Source organism: Podarcis tiliguerta, assembly GCF_965153285.1.
Source record: "Podarcis tiliguerta genome assembly, chromosome: 12".
Taxonomy (NCBI): Eukaryota; Metazoa; Chordata; class Lepidosauria; order Squamata; family Lacertidae; genus Podarcis; species Podarcis tiliguerta.
In genome coordinates, this window is record NC_139545.1 from 59,296,350 (window position 1) to 59,321,763 (window position 25,414).

Genomic DNA, 25,414 nt, shown 5'->3' on the forward strand with positions numbered 1-25,414 from the left:
ACAGAAAACCCAAGAGGAGTGGAATGAGGCAAACAGCAGTGGATTCCTTGCCAGCCGCCAGATCATAGCTGTCAACGTTTCCCTTTTTTGAAGGGAAATTCCCTTATTCCGAATAGGATTCCTCACAAGAAAAGGGAAAAGTTGACAGCTACGCGCCAGATGCCAACCTTCCACTTATCTGTATAAGGGGCTTAGTGAACAAAAATAAAAAATCTTGGGGATGAATGTTGGAAGAAATGATTGCAGCATAGAACTGGGGGATAGGGGCGGAATAAGGATAAATCTTCAAACAGTGATGGGGTCAGGAAGGGGAGGCATATCACAGAATTGGAAGGGGACATCAAGGGTCATCTAGTCCAACCCCCCCCCGCAATGCATATGTTGCAGTTGTGTCTCTATTTGCCTAGATAATTGCACCCCACTTTTCAAGTCACAAAGCTACGGAATCAACAGGAGAGTCTCCTCTGGCTGTCAGCAGAGTGGAAGGAAAGAGAGTGGGGTCTCAGCGAGCTCTTGGGGCAGCCAGGGGGTCCCTGGGGGGGGGGGCGTGCTGGCGCAGAAAAAGCCGCCTTGCGCGTGGCCACAGATGGGACCTCCTCCGCCTCTGTCATGTCAATGAATAAAAGATCCAGATTTTAACAAGTGGCGGAGGAGGGGGCGGGGGGGGGGGAGAGGTTGGTGGTGCTACCTATTTACATTTATGGACTTTTGCACTAGAAATAAACTGCTGGGGTGTCAGAGACGAGGAAAGCTCTCTTTTCCCAGCACAGCAGGGCTCTGCATTTGGGGTTTCTGTGTGTTGATTCCCCCCGTTCCCGTTTCCTTTCCAACGCCTGTTTCTTATGTGTGGAGCAAGAGACTTTGCTGTCGGGAATTCCCACGTGTGTTGTGTTTCTTGGATATATTTATAATTAAAGTGAAGTGAAACAAAGCCAAGCAAACTGCTCCACTGTCTTTCGGGGACACCCTGCCTCCAAAATGCCAGGGCAGAGCAGCGAAAGTAGGAGAGCCCTCTCGGCCGGCCTGCGGGAAAGGGAGCAAGCGCGGAGCAGGCCATGCTCCTTCGCAATTGCCTCAGCACCGGGCAGGTCTGCTTTTGCTGCTGCTGCTGCTGCTGACATCTGGGCAAGAGGGAGGCGTGCCTGGCAGCGCGAAGGAATGTGACCCGCTGCGGCGTCTTCCCTCCTGTAAACATTTCCTCAAGAAACTTTGAGCTGCTCGGATCTCTTCTCCCTCCCGAGGGAAAGATCTGCAAAGAGCCTCCCCACCCGGGAGGACAGCGTGAGGGGGAGATAAAACGCCCCAAGCAAAGTATGATTCCGATTTGCAGGAGAGCCTCCTTCTCCCTCGTCGTCTTCTGCAGCCTTGTTTTACTGGGATCAGGTAAGTTCAAGGGCAGTTCGGCTCCGTCTCGCGTCTAATCCGAAACAGGATAGTTCCAGCAGGTGGACCGGGTTATAAAACTGCAGGCTGGGTGGGCGGACTGAGCGCGCAGCCGTATCCTGATGCTACTGACATCCAAACCACGGGCAGAGGAGTCGAGCTTGTTCTCGCTCTTCCCTTTCGGCTTCCTTCTGTTTTCCTCTGTTCCTGGGACTAATCCAGAGCAGGGATGGAATGGGGCTCTTGGGCTCCTCGCCATCAGCTCAGGGCCACCCCCGGGCAACCAGAGAGGGAGGGTGGCAGCCAAGGAGCGTTGGCACGGCCAGATTCAGAGAGGCGGTTGGGTAGCAGCAGCAGCAGCCTGGGGAGGGGGGTGGGGTTCCCGTGGACTCGGGTGGTCGTGGTGGGGAAATGTGTTGCAAAAGCAAGAGGCAGTCCTGGGAGGAAGGTGCTGCCGCAGAGGGCAGGGTGGGAGGCTGAAGCAGCCAGTAAGTGGCCAGCCATGCAAAGGACCCCAGCTCTGGCAGATGTAAAGGTAAAGGGACCCCTGACCATTAGGTCCAGTTGTGACCAACTCTGGGGTTGTGGCGCTCATCTCACTTTACTGGCCAAGGGAGCCGGCCTACAGCTTCTGGGTCATGTGGCCAGCAGGACTAAGCCGCTTCTGGCGAACCAGAGCAGCGCACAGAAACGCCGTTTACCTTCCCGCTGGAGCGGTACCTATTTATCTACTTGCACTGGCATGCTTTCAGACTGCTAGGTTGGCAGGAGCAGGGACCCAGTAACGGGAGCTCACCCCGTCGTGGGGATTCAAAACGCCAACCTTCTGATCGGCAAGTCCTAGGCTCTGTGGTTTAACCCACAGTGCCACCTGCGTCTCTGGCAGGGAGGAAAGGGTTGAAACTGTCTCCGGTCAGAAACATGTTCCCAGTGGCAAAAGGGAAGCACAACCTGGACCCATGCTGGTTGAATGAGCCTAAATGGTGTGCTTGTTGAGACAGCGGGGGGGGGGGGGGAGGAGAAGCCATTTGTGAGAGGAGTCATGATAGGGGCACCCCCCAAACTCACACCAGCTGTGATTCCTTCCTGCATTCCTGGGGTTTGGACTAGATGACACTTTGGGTCCCTTCGGACTCTACAGCTGTATTATTCTCTGAGAGCAGTGGAACAAGGCCCAAAAGGGGGATCCAGGAGAACGTCCCATGCAAATGGCTTGGAAAAGAGACCAAAGGTTTGCATGTAATCTTTGGATCCCTCACCAAGCGGGGGGGGGGGGGGACTTTGCCCTCATCAGCCCAGCCTTGGCTTGCAGGCGGGACAACGTGCATTGCACAACTCCGTCCACAGCTCAGGGGCCTGGCGCATGTGTGCGTGTTCAAGAAAGGCGGAAGGCGGCTGCTGCCTAACCTCAGTCGAAAGGTAGCAGGTGCTCAGAGAGCACAGGTGTCCTGGAAGAGCAAAGGCCACGAGTGGTTTCTCCGGGAGATTTTCAGGCTGGGAGAAGGAAGCCAAGCAAACACCCCTCACACCCCCCACACCCCAGCTTCTCCCAGGCCAAGAGGAAACAGTCCCTCCTCCAAAGTAGGGCTGGGCGATATCTGGTTTTCAACATCACAATAGATCACCAGCTAAGCCTTGCAATATATTGATATATCACAATGTCTGAAATAAGGGTGGAGCTATGCAGAGTCATTGGCTGGCTTCACAGTTTTCCCCACACTGTGATTTTTTTTGCATAGGACACAAACACTCTCACACACATCATGATTCCTGATATATTCCCAGGTCAAAAACCAATATCACAATATGGACTTCAAACCGGTTCTGGATGATATATTGATACACTGGCCAGCCCTAGTTCAGAGCATTCAGCTGACCACCCATTGAAAGAAACACAGGTCTCCGAGTGAGAGCTGGAGGAAGGAGGACAGCTTCCCCACCCCCCCACCCCCCCGGGAAATCCCTTTGCTCTGGTGCACAAAGGAGGCAACCCTTGCGGAGACCTTACTCAACTTCCTCCCGGTTTCCCAACCAGTAGCCCAAGACTCCTGCTCTGGTCACTGTGGGACCCCTCGAAGCAGCTGCTCCTGCCACGCAACCTGTGAGTCCCTGGGGATCTGCTGCCCCGACTACTGGGAATTCTGCCTGAGCGCCTCTCCCTACTCAGGAACCCTCCTTGGGGGGAAAGACTTTACCCTCCTCAACGTGACCTTCAGCGGCTCTTCCACCGTTATTTGCAGGTGAGCTGGGATTTCCAGAAGGATTGGTAGCTCATGGCACAGGCACTTGGGCTTGTTCTTGGCCTGGGATGCATGTGTGCATTAATGCACACATTAGTGGGTCCCCCCCCCACTGCATTTCGGGTCATATGCTGTTGGGGGAGGGTCTTTTCTGGATTTGCATGAGCTGTTGGGTTTCCCTAGCTCTGCAATCCCCCTTCCCCAAAATTCTTATTTGCGAAGCCATCACGTGCCCATGTGAAGGGGCTGCCACAAGTGTACACACCTCAGCAAAAAGACAAAAAAAACCCACATTGCCACACTCTCTCACACACCCCACTGCCTGGAGGAAAAGGAGGCCGGAAAGGAGCAGGCCGTGTGGGGTGGGAGGCATGGCAGAGGGGCACGGAGGAGGTGACCAGCTCCCCAAACCCAGATCTGCTCCCTGAGGCAACTGCCCCACCTTGCCTCATGGGTGGGCCTGTCCTGCACTTCAGCTTAACTACGAAGTTAAGTACAGAGCAGTATTTCTCAAGAAACTACTCAGGCATAGGCAAACTTGGCCCTTCAGATGTTTTGGGACTACAACTCCCATCATCCCTAGCTAACAGGACCAGTGGTCAGGTACGATGGGAACTGTAGTCCCAAAACATCTGGAGGGCCAAGTTTGCCTATGCTTGAACTACAGGACAGAGGTGGGTTGCGGCTGATCCCGTGTGTACCTGGTTCCAAAAAACAGCAATGGGAGCACGTTGGATGAAGAGCAAATGTTCAGGTGCTCACAGCCAGGGATTCTGCTTTCCAGGCAGACCTGCTCCTCACAGGTTTGCAGCAGTGAGAAAGGGGAACTCATGATGAAAACCAATAAGAGGGAGGGAAGAGTGCACATCGCCAGTGTTGCCATGGAGATCTGTGTGTGCTCCTGTTTGAAACAGGGCAGGGCCCAAATATCTTCCCAGGGCTGGGAGATCCCAGGTCCCATCGCTGGAGCATCTTTCATTTCCCCCTACCTGAAACAACAGACTCTTTGTTCTGATTGCAGTGAGGCTTTTGACAAAGTCCCCCAGGATATTCCTGCAGATAATACAATGTGGGCTGAACAAGGTAACACTTAGGTGGATCTGTATCTGGTTGACTGACCAAACCCAGAGAGCACTCATTAATGGTTCCTCGTCACCCTGGGAAAAAGTGGGGTGCTGCAGGTTTCTGTCCTAGGCCTGTTCTTCATCTTTATAAATGACTGGGATGAAGGAACTGGGGAGATGCTCATCCAATCTGCAGATGACACCAGACTGGGAGGGGCAGCTAATGCTGCAGAAGACAGAACCAGAATTCAATACAACAATAATGTTGAATGGGTTTAGATGAGTAGGAGAGGACATTTTATTTATTATTCTTCCTCTTCTGACTTGTGTAAGAATGCAAATACCTATTTCAGCAGAGTTAATTTGCCATCTGTGTGCAGCTTCTAGAGACAATGTTGCACAATGTGGCATAATTATGATATCCAAGGGTGCTTGGGCAGAGCTCGATTTATTTCCCCCCTTTTGCATTTCCCTCTTAACAAAGAAATCGCTCTCAGGCTGTTTAAGTAAACAAGAAAAATATAAAAGTTTCCTCACATCAGAAGACTTGGCAGGATTCAGCAGATACAGTGATGAAAATTAGGCAGACAAGAATCCTCAAAATTTACAAAAGTCCATAGTCTGGTTCAAAATGCAGTGCACTCTCTGGACAAGAGATAAAAAGAAAAGTCTGCTTTCTATTGTTCCTTCTCCTGCCCCAAGTTTAAAAGATACGTTTCTGACTCATGCATTTGTGATCTGGCTGCAGATCCTCCCACGCTTGACAGATTGGAGAACTGGGCCAAAGCTAACAACATGAATGGCAACAGGGACAAATTTATGGCTCCTGTATGGGAAACAGGATGAGACCCTGCAGAACTCCAGAGTATAAATGGTGGTGGGGTCAACCAGTGAATTCCCCAGCACCAACTGACTTCTGGAATCGCTCCTTCAGATAGAGATGGAACAACCAGGGTTAAAACTAGATCCCGAATCAGGTTGAAATGGATCTTGATAATGAGTCTCATTCAGGAGACCCTGAAGTGGTCTAGTAACTCTCCACACAAACCCCTTCCTCCAGTCAACAGCCATTGCACTCCCTTAGGTTCAAGGGCAGGGGTTTCTTTTAGGAAAGGTCTTGTAACTACTTCCTTCAATGCAGCTGGGGACACCTGAGGTCATCTGTCTGTCCTAAAGAGGCAGCTGCTCCTCCTCCTCCTCCACTGGGATCTCTTCCCCCAAAGAGTCTTTCCTACTAGCCATCTCTTCTGGAAACCAAGGACTGCCAGACTGCAGCTGTAACCTGACACCTCAGCACTGAATGTCAGCTTTCAATCAGTCTTTGGTGAATCTCACCAAGTGCCGATTGTTGTTCTTGCCTGTTAGGGTCATACTGCACCGTGAACATCTCCAGTTGCTTGCCGTCTTAATCCCTTTTGCTTTTATAAAACAATTCCTTCCAGCTGGCCTTGGCAGGAGCCAATCATGCTTTGAAATGCCGGAAGGAAACGGCGGAGGGAGAGCTGGGAGAGTGGCCCACTGACCGTCCACCTGGCCTGCAGGGCCACCAAGGAATTAAGCGGCTGAGGTGGTGGGATTTGAACCCAGGGCCTCCAAGCCGACTTTCCCCCTTCCTCCTTTGGGTCACCCTGTGGTTTCTCTTTGACAGGTTTGCAGGGTCAGTCCAGACCCGTGGCTACGTGGCTGGAGATGGCCGAGTCCACTGCATCTCCCCCTTGCTCTACCAGATCGGGATCCTGAAGCTGGAGATTTCCAGCGATGGCGGACGGACATTTCCCTGGATGGCAACCTGGGTGTCAGGTGACCTGTTTTCCAGTTTGCAGGTTCCTTGATCTCCACAGAGCTCTGTCTCCACGTACCTTGTCCTCTGCTTGCCTTTGCCTGTTTCCTGGAGGGAGAGGGCTGGGTGTTCCCAAAGCAACTGCCCTCATTTCCAGCACTTGGGAAGGGATTCTGCTGTGGCTGAAACTGTGTCACGATGTAATGTGGGTGGTGACGATAATGTTGGGCCTTGCTGCCTCTGCTGCTTCCTGCCTCGCAGAGCTGCTGTTTAGAATAAGTCATACGCAGCTCTGGGAGGGACTTGGCTGCCTGAGGAGGTCTGGGGCTTGCTATGTCCCTCTTTGCTTTCATGGCCTGCTCTTAACGAAGAATTTCAGGGATGCTTCTTTGCATGCCATAAATAGTGTTACCGGCCACCGCTGTGTTTGAGTGTTAAGACATTCCTAGCATTCTGAGCTTTACTGAGAGTTTGGTTTCCTTGGAAAGAGGTTCGGTAGAGATTGTGGTGTCCTTAGGATATATTATTTATTTACACATACATATACAAGCTGAGCATCAGATGAAGCATCTCGCAGCATCAACAGACCGTGCTTTTCCAGCTTTGGACCCAGGAAACAGGAAGACTAAAGCAATAAGGAGAGAAATTAGAAGAAAAGGTGGAGCAAAAAACTGCTCCAGCTGAGGAAAAGACACTAAGGCAAACAAGAGGGAAGGGAGTGTTGAAAGGAAGCAGCTGATTGGTGGGATTGGGAGAGAGATAAGGGACGCTAGAGATAAAGGAGGCTGTCTGGGAGGGGGGAGGTAAAAGCCCATGGATCCTCAGGATTTTTGCACTGGGTCACCCAAATTCACCATCAGATCACATAGCATGTCCATGGCTACAGCTGGTACCAAATAAACCACCCACCCACTGTTTCATGGGGCCACAATGGCGCAAAAACGTGGTTACAAAGCACAGGTCCACATAGATCCTCAGGATTTTTGCATTGGGTCACCCCAAATTCACCATCAGATCACATGTCTGTGGCCACAGCATGAACCACAAAAATCATACATCCACTGTTTCGTCCACTGGCACACTGGCCTGGAGGAACGGTGGGCAGATCAGGGCCTTCCTCACAAGGCCCACCCTTTAGCCCAGAAGACCCATCCCTTAGTTGTAGCTCCTGCAACCTGACTCATTCTTCTGGGATGCTGAGAAGGACACTTCCATGGCCTGCAAAGGCCCTTGTCTTGCAGAGAACCTAGTCTGACTGGTTTAGAACCCTCTTTTTCTAACCATCGCTGGGTGCAGGACCCCAAGAATGGGGAAGGACTCAGGGCATCATCCCAACTGACACCCCACAACATCAGCATCATTCAGCCAGTAAGAAACAAAAGCTCCCTTGCTCAAGGGCTGTGCAAAACAAGTGACTCACCATTGCCACTTTTTGCTCCGTCATGCAGTTCATCACGGCAAAGTGTCTCCTTCGGAAAAAAGCACGCTGGTGAATGAAACCAAGTGGCAGTACTATGGCACACCTGGCACCGGGGGGAACCTGACGGTCACCTGGAACCATCGGACGCTTCAAGCCAGCCACGTCAATGTCGAAGTCTGGGGCTATAACGAAACAGGTAAGGCTCTCCCTGTGTCCACGCGGGTCTTGTGATGAGTGGGGAATTGCAGATATTAAGCTTGTGCAGAATGAAGCATCTGGATCCATAAAAAACTGACCCTTTTTGGAATAAAACATTGTCCAGGCTCATTTGTGGGGCATCTTTCTTGCAGGAGACGGCTGTATTTTCAGCTTCTGGGCTTCTGTGGGGCAGCTGTTTTTGAGAAGTGCTGGGAGCAGGCGAAGCTGGTCCTTTGTCTCATCTGAAATAATAGGGGGAAGATGGGGCTGATTTCATTCATTCATTCAGAACTGACAAGACAATGTTTAACATAGCATAATGATAATATCAGTAAAACCTTCAGTGGCGCATGGTGGGATGTCATACACGGCTCAGGACCTCAATACCTTAAGGACTGCATCTGCCCATATGAAGCAACCTAGACCCTGCGCTTGACACCGGAGACCCTTCTCTATGTCCTCCCTCCCTGAGAGGTCCAGAGGATGGCAACACAAGAACAGACCTTCTCTGTGGTGGCTCCCTGACTGTGGAATGATCTCCCAGAGAGGCTCGCCTGGTGCCATCATGACATGTCTTGAGGAGCCAGGCAAAAACATTCCTCTTTACTCATGCCTAGGACTTTACTCATGATGCCTAGCACCCACCTACCTACGGGACCTCCTCTCCTGGTCTGCCCCGCGGAGGACCTTAAGGCCCACAAATGACAACATTTTGGAGGTTCCAGGTTGCAAGGTGGTTAGATTGGTCTCGACTAGGGCCAGGGCCTTTTCAGTACTGGCCCTGACTTGGTGGAACCCGCAGGGCCTGCAAGACAGAGCTGTTCCGCCTGGCCTTTGGTTTGGACTAAGTCTGGCCCTTATGTCTTCCCTCCCCTTACGGTTTTGATCTATGGGCCACTTTTAAAATGAGGCTGCATTTTAAATTGCATTTTAACCTGTATTTTAAATGGGTCCCCCCCATTATGATTTTACTGTAATTTTACTGGTGTTAGCCGCCCTGAGCCCGGCTCTGGCTGGGGAGGGCGGGGTATAAATAAAAATTATTATTATTATTATTATTATTATTATTATTATTATTATTATTATTATGCCTTCAGACATTAAATCATCTATAGCCTCTTAAATGTGTGGGGGTGGAGGGGACTGTTATTATTTTATTAGTATGCTGTCTATTATTATGCTTTTATTATCATGCTCCGTAAAATATGTTCTTAACATTGCACACCACCGTGGGATATTTCAATAAAGGGTGGTATATAAAATGAATAAATAATAATAAGAAGAATTGAATCCGAGAATCATAGCGTTGGAAGGGACTCCAAGGGCCATCTAGTCTAACCCCTTGAAATGCAGGAACTGCAACTATGACGGGTGGCTAGCCAACCTCTGTCTACAAACCTCCAAGGCCATTTGTCATGGATGCTTGAGTTGAGACTCCGGCATTGCAGGGGGTTGGACTAGATGACCCTTCGGTCCTTCCAACCCTATGATTCTAAGGAAGGAGAGCCCACCGCCTTCTGAGGGAGTCCGGCCTGCAGGTGAGCAGCTCTTACCTTCAGAAAGCTCATCCTAATGTCAACTCTTCCTCCCTCCCCCGGCCAGGTGAGCCTTATTCCAGCTCCTGGGTGGCGGAGTGGAAATACCTTTACACCCTGAAGAGAAACCTGACCAACACGGGAGCCTTTACCTTCCTGCCAGCCCCCTCGGCTCAGTACTCTGCCTGGGAAGTGGGGGCTCTGAGGATCTCCTCCGCTGCTTCTTCCGATGGTCAGAGGTGAGTCACTGACCCTTGGGAGGGGGCCTGTGTCCTCCCGCCAGCCAGACAGCAATCTCCTGGGGCTCACATGATGGGGAGGGTCTTGTTTTCCTAGGCACCCCAGTCTCTGAGTTGCGAGAGAGCTCAGGGGGGCTGCCAGCACATGCCTCGGGTTGGGCTAGGAAGCAACTGTGCTTTTGCGGCATGTGGTTTCGTGGTGTTACGGAAAAATCTCGGTGTGAGGCTGCTCAGTCCCCCAGCTGGTCCCTGCGGAATAAAGGAAGGAGGCCAGCCGCCAGCTGGAGCAAATAGCGGCAGACCAAAGTTTATTGCGCAACAGGTTCAAAGATGAATTTTGAACCCCGAGGATGGGGTGATAAGGACTTTTAAAACTTTCCCACCATATCCCAGAATACAGTTCGTACAGCATCATCACTACATCATTGCTACATCAGAAAAGGGGAAGGTTATACATGATGAACATAGGAGGAATGTGTTGGGGCAACAGGCGGATACAGGTTATGTATTGGGGAAAACATTCTAAGCACCTACTACAAGAGGACATTAGAACTTTGGTCACCTGGGCAAGTCCGGAGGAGTGCCTTTGCCCAGCGATTGACACCTATGAGTCCCTTCCTGTGAGTACGTGACCTCCCGCTTGAGGGATTATGGCGGGGACCAAGTGGTTTCCAAGTCCTTGGCCAATGAAGCAAATTGGCGGGTGGAATGAAGGAAACTGGCAAAGGAGTTGATTTTATATGATTTTTAAAGCTAGGTAACTTCCCTGAGGGACGCGGGTGGCACTGTGGGTTAAACCACAGAGCCTAGGACTTGCTGATCAGAAGGTTCGTGGTTCAAATCCCCGCAACGGGGTGAGGTCCCGTTGCTCGGTCCCTGCTCCTGCTCCTGCTCCTGCCAACCTAGCAGTTCAAAAGCACGCCAAAATGCAAGTAGATAAATAGGTAAGGAAGGTAAACGGTGTTTCCGTGCGCTGCTCTGGTTCGCCAGAAGCAGCTTAGTCATGCTGGCCACATGACCCAGAAAAACTGTCTGCAGACAAATGCCGGCTCCCTTGGCCAGTAGAGTGAGATGAGCGCTGCAACCCCAGAGTCGGCCAAGACTGAACCTGGAATGTTGTGGGTAAAAGGAGAGGATATATTGATTAATATTATCCTTCCTAACTCGCGCTAGCAAGTTTCTTCATATAGCAGAGTGCATTCTCCTATCACACAGCAGGAAGCTGGCTGCAGACTCCTTAGAATCTCTTAAGATCTATTACTCCTGGTAAGATCCTGGTTGAGCCCTCTTAAAAGAATAAAGACACCACAGTCTTATTCATAAGTAACAAAAAGTAGTTACTCATGATCAGGCCGAGCACAGTGTGATCCATGAAGGCAGGCTCAAGGCTTAAAGTTGAAAACATGTGCAAACAAGTTTACCCCACATGGGCAGCACTGTTTGGGGAAGTTTTTCCTGCCTGATCTTTTACTGTGTTTTTAATATCCTGTTGGAAGCCGCGCAGAGTGGCTGGTGAAACCAAGCTAGATGGGCAGGGTATAAATAATAAATTATTATTATAATAATAATATTATTATAACCTGGGAGACTGCTGACTGGCAGCCAGCAGTCGAGTCCAGGTGAATCAGGAAGTTGGCAGGACAAAAAAGAAGATTGAAGAGAGGAAGGTGGCTGTGTGACTTGGCCTTTTACCAGGTCTGGAAAGGTCACCCCCTCCTCCTGGTCACATGCAAAGGAAGGATGCCCCAGCCAGGTGTAACAGGGAGTTGAAACTGGCTGGACCTACATTCCCCTGCATGTCCACTCTAGGCAAACAGGTAATGTTGTACTTGACTGCTCCAGCAGATGACACCCCACACTCTTTCTCTTCTGCTCCCCTCCTCCAGCAACGTGGCAGCCATCTGGAGCACGGAGCACGCCTTGGCCTGGCACCTGGGAGACGACTTCCGCAAGGACCCGGCCGCCTGGGCCACAGCCAAGTGCCGCCAGTGGGACGCCCTGGAGACAGGCCTGCCCAATTTCCTAGACGAGATCCCAGACTGCCCCTGCACTTTGGCACAGGCCCGGGCGGACGTGGGGCGATTCCACGTAGGTCCTTTGTGTCTTGCCTGCGGTGCTGGGGTGGCAGGGTGGGGCAAAGAAAACAGCGCAGGCCTAGTGGTCACAGCAACCCTTCCCAGTAGGTCTTGCCCCAATGAAGCAGTTGCAAGGACTGAAGGTCCCCGCCTTCCCGCTGCTCTCTAAGACTCCTCCCTGGTTCCTTCCCCAGCAACCTAAGACTCCTTCCTCTTGTCCAGGCATAGGCAAACTCGGCCCTCCAGATGTTTTGGGACTACAACTCCCACCATCCCTAGCTAACAGGACCAGTGGTCAGGGAGGATGGGAATTGTAGTCTCAAAATATCTGGTGGGCTGAGTTTGCCTATGCCTGCCTTAGTTCCGTGATCCTGGATTCCACCCAATAGAGCAGGGGTCAGCAAACTTTTTCAGCAGGGGGCCGGTCCACCGTCCCTCAGACCATGTGGGGGGCCAGACTACCTCGGGTTAAGTACTTAATTCGTTCCAGAGGTCCGAACTTAACCTGAATCTGTTCTTAACCTGAAGCACCACTTTAGCTAGTAGGGCCTCCTGCTGCTGCCGCGCTGCCGAAGCATGATTTCTGTTCTAATCCTGAAGCAAAGTTCTTAACCTGAAGCACTATTTCTGGGTTAGCGGAGTCTGTAACCTGAAGCGCATGTAACCAGAGGTACCACTGTATTTTGGAAAGGAAAAAAAAAATGAACGAATTCCAATGCCCCACAAATAACCCAGAGATGCATTTTAAATAAAAGCACACATTCTACTCCTGTAAAACCACGCTGGTTCCCGGACCATCCGTGGGCCAGATAGAGAAAGCGATTGGGCTGGATCCGGCCCCCAGGCCTTAGTTTGCCTACCCATGTTCTGGAGTCTGCCTCTTGACCCCCCCCCCCGCTCTCTGCCACAGCCTCTCCCTGCTCAGTAAAACCTGTTGCCTCTTCAGCTTCTGACACTCCTCTTCCCAGTCTTCTCCCACTGACCATCCCAGTCCCCTGGCTCTGAGCTTTCTTCCCCTGGGGGCTCCCCAGCTGGCGCCTCCCAAACTCCCCTCTATCCAGATTGTCCATGGCAGACCCCAAGGTCAGCCCTGGTGCTGGACTCTCCTTCCCTGGAAGTTTTAACGCAGAGGTTGGATGTGTCCTGCCTCAAGGGCTGGAGGCAGCGATGCTTCTGAATCCCAGTGGCTGGAAACCCACAGACAGGTGTGGGGAGAGCTGCTCTTGTGCTTGCATCCTGCTTGTGGGTTTCCCATAATGGGCGTCTGGGTGGACGCTGTGAGGACAGGATGCCGGACCAGATGGGCCACCGGCCTCATCCAGCAGATGTTCTTCTGAGGTTCTTATGACTGCCCCACTTGTTGTGGTTAATCCAGACAGCAAAAAAAGTGACCACAGATCTGGGCCAGGGGATTCCAGAACAGGCCATAAAGACTCACACCCACAAACACACCCACACACCCCAACCTTTGTGCAGAGGGACTGGGTGCTCTGGGAGTGAGGCTCAGGTGGGCTGGTGATCTGTGCCTTGACAGGCAGCTTCCTGAACTGTCAAGGAATTTCCCAGCAAAAGAGTAAAGAACCTTCTTGGCCGCACCCAACCGCAGGTTCGTCTGCTCTCTCTCCACACATGATGCAAGAGGACATTTGTGCAAGAGAGGACTCACTCCCCTCCCTGCTTAGAGGTCCTTCCTTGGGCAGCCTCTGCCTCAACACCCCCTCCTCTTCCTCCAGCCTGTGAGTTGCGATCCCTGCCCTGAGAGTGGGTCTCTGTGATGCCCAAACCTTATGATTTCCAGCCAGCTGTGAAACTGGCACCAGCCCATGTTGTGAAAGCTCAGCTGCTCTGCCTGCCCTTCAGAGAACAGGCTCAGCTGGTTCCCTGCCTCCCTGGAGCTTTGGGCTCATCCCCAGCTAGGGAGCTGCCGCAGACTTCTTCCTTCCTTCCAGGAACCAGATATGGGCGAACACCCTCCCGGAAAGGTGCCAAGAAAACCTGGACGTCTCGTGGCCCCCAGCACCCAGCTGCTGCAGTCAGGATTTGGACGTCCTCACTTGCCCTCTGGGGACACCCAGAGCTACCCACTTGAATGGGACTGCCTTTGCAGACTGCTCAGAAACTTCAGCCACAAGGCACAGATGTGTCCTGCCAGAACTTTTTGCCAGCTGCTTAATCATTTTCAGGCACAAGGCAAGCTCTGGAACCAGGTCAGGGGTTGCCTCCTCCCACAGCCACCCCCAGTCCTCACCAGGGCACCTGTGGGATACACAGCATCCATTGAGCACCACACAAGGCTGCTTCCTGCACAGGCATCTCAGGATTTCATAGAGCTGGAAGGGACCCTGAGGGTCATCTAGTCCAACCCCCTGCAATGCAGAAATGTCAACTAAAGCATCCATGACAGATGTCCATCTAACCTCTACTTAAATATCTCCAAGGAAGGAAAGTCCACAACTTTCTGAGGCTCCTACTTTCTGAAAGTTCTTCCTGATAGTCAGAATCACCTTTCTTGTAATTTGAATCCATTAGTTTGAGTCGTATCCTCCAGAACAGGCGAAAACAGTCTTGTTCCATCCTCCATATGGCAGCCCTGCAGGCATTTGAAGATGGCTATCCTATCTCTCCCGTCTCATTTTATAAGCTCCTTCAACCATTCCTCATAAGGCTCAGTTTCCAGACCCTTGATCCTCTCGGTCACCCTCCTCTGCACATGTTCCAGCTTGCCCACATCCTTCTTAAATTGTGGCGCCCAGAACTGGACACAGTATTCCAGGTGTGGTCTGACCAAGGTCTGCTTTGAGAACCACCTCTGAAGATGACCATTCTGGCAGATAACTCATGACTTCTTTTACGGCTTTCATGACTTGGTTTTAAGTCACCTTGAGGCCCTTTTGCTAAAAGGTGCTACAATAATCTGCAGGTGGGGCTTAAGAGCGGGGGAGGGGGCACCCGTGAGTTGACCAGCCTCTTTCTGCTCTCTCCCTTCCAGACTGACTACGGGTGTGACATCGAGAAGGGCAGCATCTGCACCTACCACCAGGGGGCAGTGCACTGTGTCCGGGGGGTTCAGGCCAGGTAAGTCTCTCCAGGTGCACTGCAGGCCGGACTCACAGTGGCCAAGACCGGTCACCTTCTGTGGAAAGGGCTCTGAGTCCCTTCGCCTTCTCTTCCAGCCCACGATACTCCTCAGGGCAGCAGTGCTGCTACAATGCTGCAGGGACCCAGGTCCTCACCGGAGACTCCGTCGGAGGAAGCACACCGGACCGAGGCCACGACTGGGGGGCTCCCCCTTACGAAAAGCCCCCCAGGGTCCCTGGCTTTTCCCACTGGATTTATGATGTCATCAGCTTCTACTACTGCTGCTTGTGGTCCAATAACTGCCCCACTTACCTCAACCGCCGTCCCTCCAGTGGCTGCAGGAAGTACCGTCCCCCCAGAGTTGGTATGTTCTCCTGACCTCACTCAGCCCTTCTTCATGTCCATAGCACAAGGAGAGAGAGAGGGGGGGAGGCAAATCAATGCCAAGCTGGGGGCACCCAATTAATTAGATGGAGCTGTATATTTTTGCGAGGGAACTGGACAGTGAAATGGGCTGGCTCCTGGGTGATGCAGATGCCATTATGCAGTTGAATGCGCCCACGATCTCCATTCATTTCCCTCCCATCCACCCACCTGCTTCTGCACAGCCCCGGGCATTTGCAACCCCTGCTATGCCACTGTGTAGGGCAAGGCTTAGGAGAGGACTAGGCTTGGCCAGAGATGGTTCCCTGGCGGAGGACTTTCCTCAGGGCAAGTCTGGGCCCTCCTTCACCAGTGCAGTTTGGTTCTGGGTTGGAGCCGAGGCCAACCAATGGCAGCTCATTTCTTCCCCCCACTACTTCAGCCACTTAGAAAAGGGGGTAGGTGGCCCATTTGGGTACAGATGCCCAGAGAACCCCATGCCAGCCCTGACACTCAACATGCTACATTGGTCAGTCTCCGTTACGGTGCTCTTAATGCGTGTTCTTTGTCTTTGCATTTGCTGAACAGCCTCAGCTTTTGGAGATCCTCACTTTGTCACTTTTGACGGGACTAACTTCACCTTCAAAGGCCTTGGAGAATATACTGTGCTGGAATCCGGCCTCACATCCCTGAGCATCCAAGGGAGAACCCACCGTGCCAAGTTGTCAAATGGTGAGGTCCTCTGTCTCCTTTCCTGCGTTTCAGGGGGTTGGAATAGAAGACCCTTTGAGTCTGTTCCAACTCTGCAATATTGTGATTCCAAATGCCAGATTTTTGAAACTCTACGTTCAATTCAAGGCTTGATTTTGGGGTTTCTAAAGCCCTAAATGACCTGGGGACATGCTAAGAAGCATCATCTATAGGTCCCACATTGTAAATTCAGATAAATTGGGGTATGTGTTGCTCGAGGTCCCCTTTGCTGGTTCTGTGAGGAGCTCTAAGAAGGATGCCTTTTTAGTGGTGGCACCAGTATTATGACGCCCCTTCTCAAGTGGGATATAGCCACTCTGTTGGGCATTTTACATTTGGCAAGGGGGTTACAGATGTTGCTGAACTCCCATCTTCCGTCATCTCTCACCATTGGCCATGCCAGCTGGGGCTGTTTGGAGCTGGAGCCCAGCAACATCGGGGGGTGTGTGTGTGTGTGTGTGTGCAGGTTTGACCCTCCTGCCTTGCCTATTTGGTTAAAGCTGCTATTTTCTCCCAAACCTTCTGTGGTTCCAAAGCCCATTGATGTTTAAATTCCACTGTTGTTTCTAATGCTGTTTGGCTTTTCCTGTTTCCTAACTTGGATAGAAGATGATTTGGGGGCCTTTTGGTCAGAATTGTAGAGCATAAGATTTAAAAATGAAATAAACAAGTCACTTTCTGTCTCTTGAGACTTGGTGCACCACACTGATGATTGCAATTGCCTGGCAGGAACTGAGGCCAAGGTGACGGGCTTCTCTGCCGTTGCCATGCAGGAGAATCGCTCAGATGTGGTTGAGATACGTATCCCGGAGCGCTCGGACGGGCTGGAGGTCCTGCTCAACCAGAAGGCACTCAACTTCTCTGAACAAACCTGGATGGACCTGAATGGTGAGACATGGAGAGCGGGGCTGGCCAGGGAGGATTTCAGAAGCCCTGCAAGTGATTCCTTTCTGCTTAAGCACGGGGGCAAGACATGTCGCCTCTGACTGCTCACCAGGGCTGTAGGTGGGAGCTGGAGTCCATCAAAGTCTGGAGGGCCTCAGGTTAGCCCACGGATGTCAGCTGGAGCCCAGCTCTGGTGGCCTTCATGATAATACTAATGAGTTAAGATAAGAAACCAAGGAGGAAAGAATGGAAACGAAGCCTTATGAGGAACGGTTGAAGGAGCTGGGTATGTTGAGCCTGGGAAAGAGGAGACTGAGAGAAGATATGATGGCCATCATCAAACATCTCAAGGGCTGTCACATGGAAGAGGGAACAAGCTTGGTTTCTCCTGCTCTGGAGGGCAGGACTTGAACTCATGGCTTCAAATGACCAGAAATGGGATTCTGACCAAACATCAGGAAGCATTTTCTGACAGTAAGAGCTGTTCGATAGCAGAACCTCTCCTTCAGGAGGTTGTGGAGTCTCCTTCATGGGAGGGTTTTAGGCAGAGGTTGTATGGCCAATTGTCAGGGGTTCTTTAGCTGAGATTCCTGCATTTCAGGAGGTTGGACTAGATGACCCTTGGGATCCTTCCAGTTCTAAAATTCTGTATCAGTCACAAAAACCAAAGAACCAAGGAAAGCCGATGAGCTGGTCCAGCATCTTCTTTCCCACAAAGCCCACCCAGATGCCTCCAGGAGAAGTTCACTGCCCCCTTCTTGGTTCCTCCTAGTTTCGTACAACTTAAACTTCTGCAGAATTTAAATCTAAGGCCAAGAAGCCTTGCAACCCAATAGGTGGTTGGCATCTGTCTTGGGAGACAATGGAGGAGTGAGCCTTTGGGGGTGGAGTGAAACCGTTGGAAGGTTACAGCTCCTGTTGTGGTTGTGGAGGCTGATATGGGAGAGACAGGTGTTGTTGCAGCTGGGGCAGAGGGAGGTGCCTGGTTGTGCTGCTGCAGATGGACCATGGTGCTTCTTCTCTCGGTCATCCCTCCTCTGGCCACTGCTGTGGATACATGACCTTGTTGTCTGTCTCCAGGCACTGGGGGCGTCTGCAAGAGTTGATGGTTCCAGCCTTCATGTCACATTTGCGGACACCTTGGTAATGCAACCAAATAAGCCTGTCAATATTATGTAAAGCCAAGTTTGCTCCAAAACAAGCAAACTGCAGGATAGACCAATTCATGGAGGTGGAGAGAACTATGGAGCTCTTCTCTGCCCCCCACAGTCAGAGGCAGCGATGCTTCTGAATCCCAACTGCTGCAAACCACTCTTGTGCTCGAATCCTGCTTGCTCCCATAATGGGCCCCTGGTTGGCCCTTGTGAGAACAGCATGCTGGACTGGGCTGATCCAGGAGGCTGTTCTTAGGTTCTTATGACCGGTGTCCCTCTTGGATTCTGTGAATCCTGAAGAGCAGAACTGAGTCATGGAGGAGAAAACCAAATCTTCTTCCCAACTGCCTCTCAACAAACTGTGGGATGTGAAACAGAAGAGCAGTCAAGTACAACATTCCTAGAGTGAACATGTTTGCACATGGGGAGGAATGTTTGTCCAGCCAGCAGGTAAACTTCCTGTTTCCCTCTGGGCTGGGACAGACTTCCTCTGCATGTGACCCCAGGTGGGCGTGGCCTCACCTGTGCAGGTAACGACAAAAGCACAGGGCAGGGCAGCCATCTCTCTATTTTGACTACATGCATCAAAGAAGCAACATCTGCTTAGCCAAAGATGCTTCCAGCCAAGAGAGGACAAAGGGACTGCCTCATTATGAGATAGTTTCCAGGTGTATGTTACTTTTCAAAGCTAAGTCTGCCTTCTGGGATCCAACTGTGAACAGAATGTGAGTAAACTCTTTTTATACTTTTATAGTATAGTATAGTCGTGTCTTATCTTTTATGAGGGAATAAGGGGGAAATACCATAACAGTTAGCGAGCCTGAGCAAACGAAGTTTTAAAAGGTGAATGTTACTCTGCTAAAATTGTGAACTTGTTAACACAAGTTGGAAAGGTTATAATCAAACCATATATCCTCTCCTGAATCCCTGAACATTCCCACACAAACCAGTACGTGGTGCTGCATGGAATATGGAGTCATGAATGCAAACATTTTCAAACATTCCCGCTGGATTTGTTTGCAGCCCCTGCTGTGCTGTGCAGATGCCCCATAATATTAATACTTACACTTACCTGGTTTCCCTCTTTCCCTGGCAGGTCTTTTTCTCTCCACTGCACCTGGGCTGAATGTCACTGCCATGTTCTCCTCGGGAGTCGGGGTCGAAGTGAGGAGGGCGGGGAGGATGCTGAGCCTGACTGTTTTGCTGCCCGCAAAGTTCCTGAACCACACACAGGGGCTCTTTGGGGTCATGAATGGCAACCCCCGGGACGACTTGACCCTCCGCAATGGGACCATCCTAGATGCCAACAGATGCACCCCAGAAGAGCTATTTGCATTTGGCGCAGACTGTAAGTGAGCGCTCAGCTTCTCCCAAAGAAAGGAGCAGAGAGAGAGGAGCCGGTCTGGCCCTTGGCTAGGAAAAGATCTTAGTAGACCACAAGCTTCACATGAGTCAAAAGCTGATGCTATTCTGGGCTACCTCCACAGAAGCCTATTGTCCAGATCAAGGGAAGTAATAGTCCCACTCTCTTCTGCCTTGGTCAGACCTCACCCGTAATACTGTGTCCAATTCTGGGCACTGCAATTTAAGAAGGATGTTGACAAGCTGGAAGGTGTGCAGAGGAGGGCAACTAGGATGATCAAGGGTCCTGAAGCCAAGTCTTATGAGAAGTGGTTGAAGGGGCTGGGTATGTTTAGCCTGGAAAAGAGGAGACCCAGAGGTGATGCGATAGTCATCTTCAAATATCTTGAGGATTGTCTCATGGAGGATGGCGCAAGCTTGTTTTCTCCTGCTCCAGAGTGTAGGACCTCTGACAGTGGCCTCCAGGTGAATGGACAGGTCTCCCACCCCCTCACCTGGCTGGTACGATGGAGGGACTTAAAATGTGCCCTTTTTGGTGAGTTTCAAAATGTCCCCTTAGAAAGTTTATCTCCAAAGTTTCCCTCTTCCCCTAGCATAGGAAAAGACAACATATCTGGTAAGTTAAAAATAGTTTACTTACAAATTTTCCAAAGGTCAGTTTCACAATCTCTTCAGATGAAGTGTGGTATGGAAATTTAATTAAAAATATAAAATAAAATGTGCTTTTCCATATAGCAGTCAGAAAAAAAGACTTGCAGGCAGTGAAATGTAGTTTAGTTACAAAGAGGCAAAAGTTCCTAAATTACAGGTATTGGAAAACGTTAGTTTCAGACTCCATTCTTGTCTGGAACAAAATAGGCTGGTTAAAGCCATGCAGCTGAGCTGGAGCAACTCACACCTCCTCACACACTGAAATTCACTGAAGTAGACAGATGGAACAAAGGCTTGGTTACCTATTTCCTCCTAAGGTAAGGGGAAGTGACATGGGCAAAACCTAGAAGGACAGCTTACTCTATGGCATTAACCCCTTCATGCACTAATTAGACTTAAACATGCTGGTTAGATGCTACAAGAGGTTGGTCTGGTTCAAGGGAATGACAGCGCTCCCCAATTGTCTTTTCAGGGGCCGTCAAGAACGAAACCTCCCTCTTCACCTACGACAGCCAGTTCCTGCTGCAGACCTTCTTCTACGGGCCAAAGCATGACCCCTCTTTCCTGCCCGTCTTCCGGGCCCCCGAAGATCCCACCGATCCCCTCACTCAGGAAGCGGCCCAACTCTGCCAGTCGGACCCTTTCTGCAGGTTTGACGCTCTGACGACAAGAGACCTTGCGGTGGGGAACAGCACCAGGTGGTCCCACCGGATCTACAAGCACCTAGAGGAGAGCCTGCAGCCGGGTGAGTCAAGGGCAAGCTCAGCCGGGGAAGGGGGGATCCGATGGAGGGTCACAGGGAAAGGAATTGCCAGGTGCCTGAACGGGACGGGGGAAGGGAGACCACTTTCCCCCCTCTTATTCCTCTCTCTTTCTGCTACCCCTGACTCCCCAGGGGGCCTATTTCACCTCACCACCCCCTTTGGCCACCACCCACCCCTCTTTTCATGCCCCATTCCTCAGATCTTGCAAATCCAGCTGCTTCCTTGGGGAGAGCTTGAGAAGGGGGCTTTGAATGGCTGGGAGCAAGCAAGTTCACAGGCAGAGAGGAAATTGAAATCCTATTCAATATTGATCCATAGCAGAGCTCCATTGTACAGTTAGCAGAGCAAAAACTTAAACATGTTGCAGGATTCCCAAAAAATAGACCAGAGCCAACTGAATTTCATATTCAGAGATAGAAAAGAGTGAAACCCAGGCTCCTTCTAGTCTTACTTTTATAGTCAGCATGACCTTGACTGAAAGAGATAACAGGACCAGTTTAATCCAGCTGTACTCAGTTTCTCTGAAGGAATAACCCAAACATCAGGAACCTTCTGCTTGTTTCTTTCACACAGAGAAACTTCCCATGCCCCCTTGAACTAATTAGAATAGGAAAGATCTCTACACATCAGAAATGATAAGAAATGCAAACGGACAGTCTCTTTGGGGAGGGGGCTAGCAGGGTTCACGCATCCCCTCCTCCCCCCATTCCACTGTGGAGAAGCAGATCAGGCAGGGAGCCTGGAGGGAGAGACCCCCCAGGCAGGAGGATGCTCTGCCAAGCCCACCCTGGCAGGCAGCCACTCTTCCTGGGGAGCCTGTGAAGTTGAGCAGCGGCAGAGGCATCGGAAGAGGCCCTGGTCTCTGCCCCCGCCCCCCGGCCATTCTCCTCCCAGCGTGGTTTCCCATGCCATGAAGATGCACCCTTGCATGGCCCTAAAGACGCCGCTTTTGTCTCCCCCAGTGGTTTCTTGTGGCTGGCTGGCTCCCCCCTCCAACGGCACAAAGAATGGAACCAGTTACTTAGCAGGATCCACCGTCCGCTTCGACTGCAGTCCTGGGTTCAACCTTGAGGGATCAGCAGCCAGGACGTGCCAGGAGGACGGGCTCTGGTCAGGCGGCACCACCAAGTGCCAGCTGAATGCAGGTAGGCGATCCCTTCAGCCCCATTCCTATGGGGTGCTTTGCATCCACACGCTGTGGCCCTGAACCAGCAGAAGTCTAAATCTCTCCCCGCCCCCAACCAAAGAGACACTTTTACTTTGCATTTGGGGCGGGAAGGAAGTCTGCTTGCTACAAGTGCTTTGGAAACCCATGAAAAATATAGCAGGGCGGTTTTCTTCTAATGCAGGCATGTCCAAAGTCCGTTTCAGGGGCCTAATCCGGCCCTCCGGTCGGTTTAATCCGGCCCCTGTGGCAGTTTATCTCCTGGGTAAAATCCTACAAAAAAGCTCAACTTCAATTCTTAAAAAAGGTCAACAACGCATATTCAGTTCATCAAATCTGGCCTTCTTTGAACAAAGTTTGGGCACCCTGTCCTGGCTTGGGAAGGGAGAACGGCCGGTAGCTGTGGTGCTTGCTGGGACCTGACAACCCTCCAACCAGGCCTACAGAACTAAATTGTAGGACTTCAGAGCTGGAAGGGGCCCTCCCAAAGGCCATCCAATCCAGCTCCATGCAATGCAGGAATTGCAGCTGAAGAATCCCTGGCGGGGGCCACCCAACCTCTGCTTCAAAACCTCCAGTGAATGAGAGCCTGCCGCTTTCCGAGGGAGTCTGTCCCACTGTCAAACGGCTCTCGGAGGAAGCCAAGGGCAGCGTCTTTGCTCTGCTTGCCAAGTTGCCTCCTCCTTAGCTCAAAAGTGCCTCAAAGGCTCACGCAGGGAGGTGGCGGCTGCCCTCTGGAGGCCATGGGGACGAATAGCTCCCTGCAGAAGCCTCTTTGCGGCTTTGTGGACCTCCCTGCCTCCCTCCCCAACCAGAGGAGGCTCAGGGCTTCCTCCCTGTTTCCAACACCCCCCCCCCTGCAGAATTGTGCAGATGCTATAATTTCCGAAGAAAAGGAAGCCTAAGGTTGTGTCAATGGCTCTTTCCAGTTAAATGCTACCCCTGATTTGAGATGCAGCGAAACTCGACTGTGTGTGTGTGTGTGTGTGTGTGTTGTTGTTGTTGTTGGCCTAGAACCCCCACCAGACCCAGCCAGCCTGTCCAATGGTCAGAGGCCAGGGCAGCTGGCCACATACACTCCCAATGTGTTTGGCCTGGGCAGAAGCGTCCATGCACCGGGCATGTCTCTCATGAGGACAACCCCAGTGCATTTTGGGTAGTGTGGCCAAGTGCCATTTTCTAAGCTAGTGCCTGAGAGAGCCCCCCACCCCCCAATGCTTGCTTGTGTCAGTCCATTAGCTTGAGCAGGGACCCTACAAACGGGGTTTACTGGGTGGAGACCTCCTTCCTGGGTAACTTCTGCTTGTAAAGAAGAGCATGGTGTTTATTTCACACTCAGCACCCACTGGCCCCTGTGCTCTCTTCAAGGGCAGCCCCTGCCTCTCCCTTTGACCCCCTGCTCCACTAATACAAAAGGGGGGGGACTGTGGTTTAAAAGGTGGCAAGGACGCAGGGAGTCTCCCCTGCAGAGCTCTTCAGGCCCCCTGCCACCCCCAGCTCCCAAATGCAATAAGCAACCACAGCAAGGCTGCCGCTTGGGCTTGGTTGCCTCACGTAGACCTGCAGGGAGGGCAATCTCACCCGACATTGCACCCCTGGGCTGAGCCTGGCTTTGTCTCCCCCCACTTCTGCAGGGAGCAGGACACTTCCCTGGGGGTCCACGATTGGCATCCTGGGCTTCCTGAGCTTGACAGCCACCCGCTGGACCATCTAGCCTCCTTGGAGCATAGAAGACCCGCAGAGGCAGCCACAAAGCTGCGTTTCTGGCCTTTGGCTTGCAATGGAATAAACCTGCAGATTTTTGCTGTTGTTTGTCAAAAAATATATCCGTGTGCAATTGGACTCCAGGGATCCAGGGAACATCACGGAGGGGCCGATGGGTGGCCACCTCTGTCTCCCAGGACACTTCCTCTCTGACCTCATGGCCACTTCTACACCAAGGGAGCAAAATGGGTGGGCAAGAGCCCAAGGGGGAGGGCGGCACCGGGGTTCCGTGGTGGACAGGGTGCCCTTCCAGGCTTGAACCATCACCCAGTGGTGGTTTTGTGGAAATGGGGACCCAGCGAGGAAGGAGAGAGGGTGCTGGGGCTTCTGGTCCTCTGTGCATTTTCAGAGATCAAGTTCTGGCTGGATTTTCTTCAGGCACCTGGTTCCTGGGCGATGTCCTGGTCTGCTCTTCCCTCTCCCTGCCCTGCCTCTCGGGGTCTCCAGGCCCTCTACCTGGTGACCGGACTCTTGCCCAGGGATGCTCATGCCAGACAATAAATGCTGTTTGCCTCCGGGGCTTTAGGTGGTTCTGTTATACCAGCAGGCTCTCTGCTGGGGTTTTAGAGGTTCTGTGTTTGCAGACCAAAGACCTGCTGGAAAGGGACACAGTGGGATTCACTCTCTGGGCAGGAACATTACAAGAGAGAAAGCAACAGCTTTTGCATTGACAGTCAAACCTCGGATCCCGAACACCTCAGTTTTGGAACATTTTGGCTTGTGAACGCTAAAAAACCCAGAAGTAAATGCTCCAGTTTTCGAACGTTTTTCGGAAGCCGAATGTCTGACATGGCTTCCACTTAGTGCAGGAAGCTCCTGCAACCAATCAGAATCCGCGATTCAGTTGTCGAACATTTCGGAAGCCGAACAGGCTTGCAAAACGGATTACGTTTGACAACCCAGGTTTGGCTGTACTTGCTTTTGGCAGCCAAGACAGCCTCACCTGGATCTTGCCATAGGAGTTCAGAGTGAAAAAGGAGGTACTCTTGCTCAAGGCTGAAATAATCGTCCTATAATGTAGCAACAGACTTCAGGGATCATAGTGGAGCCCTGGCCTGTCTTGCAAGGAAATGAGTAGCCACCAAAGTGGCCCAAAAGACAAGCAGTGCCCAGGCAGAGAGGGAAGTCCAGATCCTCTTCAAAAACACAGAATTGGAGGGCTGGAAGGGATCCCCCAGGGGTCATCTAGTCCAGCCCCCTGCAATGCAGGAATCCCAGCTAAGATCCAAACAACACACTGGGTTCAGATCCTTCACAACCAAAACGTCTTTTTTAAAAAACTGCTTTGCGAAAACAGCAATTCTTTAAACTGTGGCATGTAATGTTTTCTTTCTACCTTGAAGTAATTTCAAGGGAGCCACTCCTAAAACCACCTGACAGGTGAGAGAAGCCAAAGGTGATTAATGGCTTACATGGCAAGCCGGGCAGGTGAGCCCTCTGAACCCCAGGCACCCCACCCTTGAGGCCAGGGGACATTGGGGGGGGGACGCTCCCTCTTTTGGACTCAGACCAATTCTTGTGGGCAGCATTGGTCTCACAGCCTG

The 25,414-nt window shown here is 51.6% G+C and overlaps 2 protein-coding genes across 3 annotated transcripts in view; both read left to right on the top strand.

Moving 5' to 3' along the window:
• Positions 1-25,414, top strand: part of LOC310660898 (uncharacterized protein) — a 561,482-nt gene that overhangs the window by 80,874 nt on the left and 455,194 nt on the right. The gene's annotated exons all lie outside the window — the stretch shown is intronic.
• On the top strand, positions 1,159-24,389 carry SUSD2 (sushi domain containing 2). Of its 2 annotated transcripts, none has more exons than XM_083406277.1 (14): positions 1,159-1,383; positions 3,422-3,623; positions 6,336-6,487; positions 7,916-8,083; positions 9,688-9,859; positions 11,746-11,947; positions 14,924-15,009; positions 15,108-15,376; positions 15,964-16,107; positions 16,855-17,013; positions 19,261-19,512; positions 20,650-20,922; positions 21,904-22,086; positions 23,741-24,389. In XM_083406277.1, exons 1-14 carry the CDS (start codon positions 1,314-1,316, stop codon positions 23,818-23,820), a joined length of 2,412 nt encoding a protein of 803 aa, XP_083262403.1. In that variant the 5' UTR covers positions 1,159-1,313; the 3' UTR covers positions 23,821-24,389. The 2 variants fall into 2 exon arrangements, with proteins under 2 accessions (XP_083262403.1, XP_083262402.1); XM_083406276.1 differs by having other exon boundaries at positions 1,160-1,383; positions 3,419-3,623.

Bases quoted from the DNA above. Each gene is read 5' to 3' on its own strand.
- SUSD2 (XM_083406276.1), top strand. From the start codon at position 1,314: ATGATTCCGATTTGCAGGAGAGCCTCCTTCTCCCTCGTCGTCTTCTGC. The intron at 1,384-3,418 runs GTAAGTTCAAGG...TTTCCCAACCAG, and splicing joins CCTTGTTTTACTGGGATCAG to TAGCCCAAGACTCCTGCTCT. The intron at 20,923-21,903 runs GTGAGTCAAGGG...TGTCTCCCCCAG, and splicing joins AGAGGAGAGCCTGCAGCCGG to TGGTTTCTTGTGGCTGGCTG.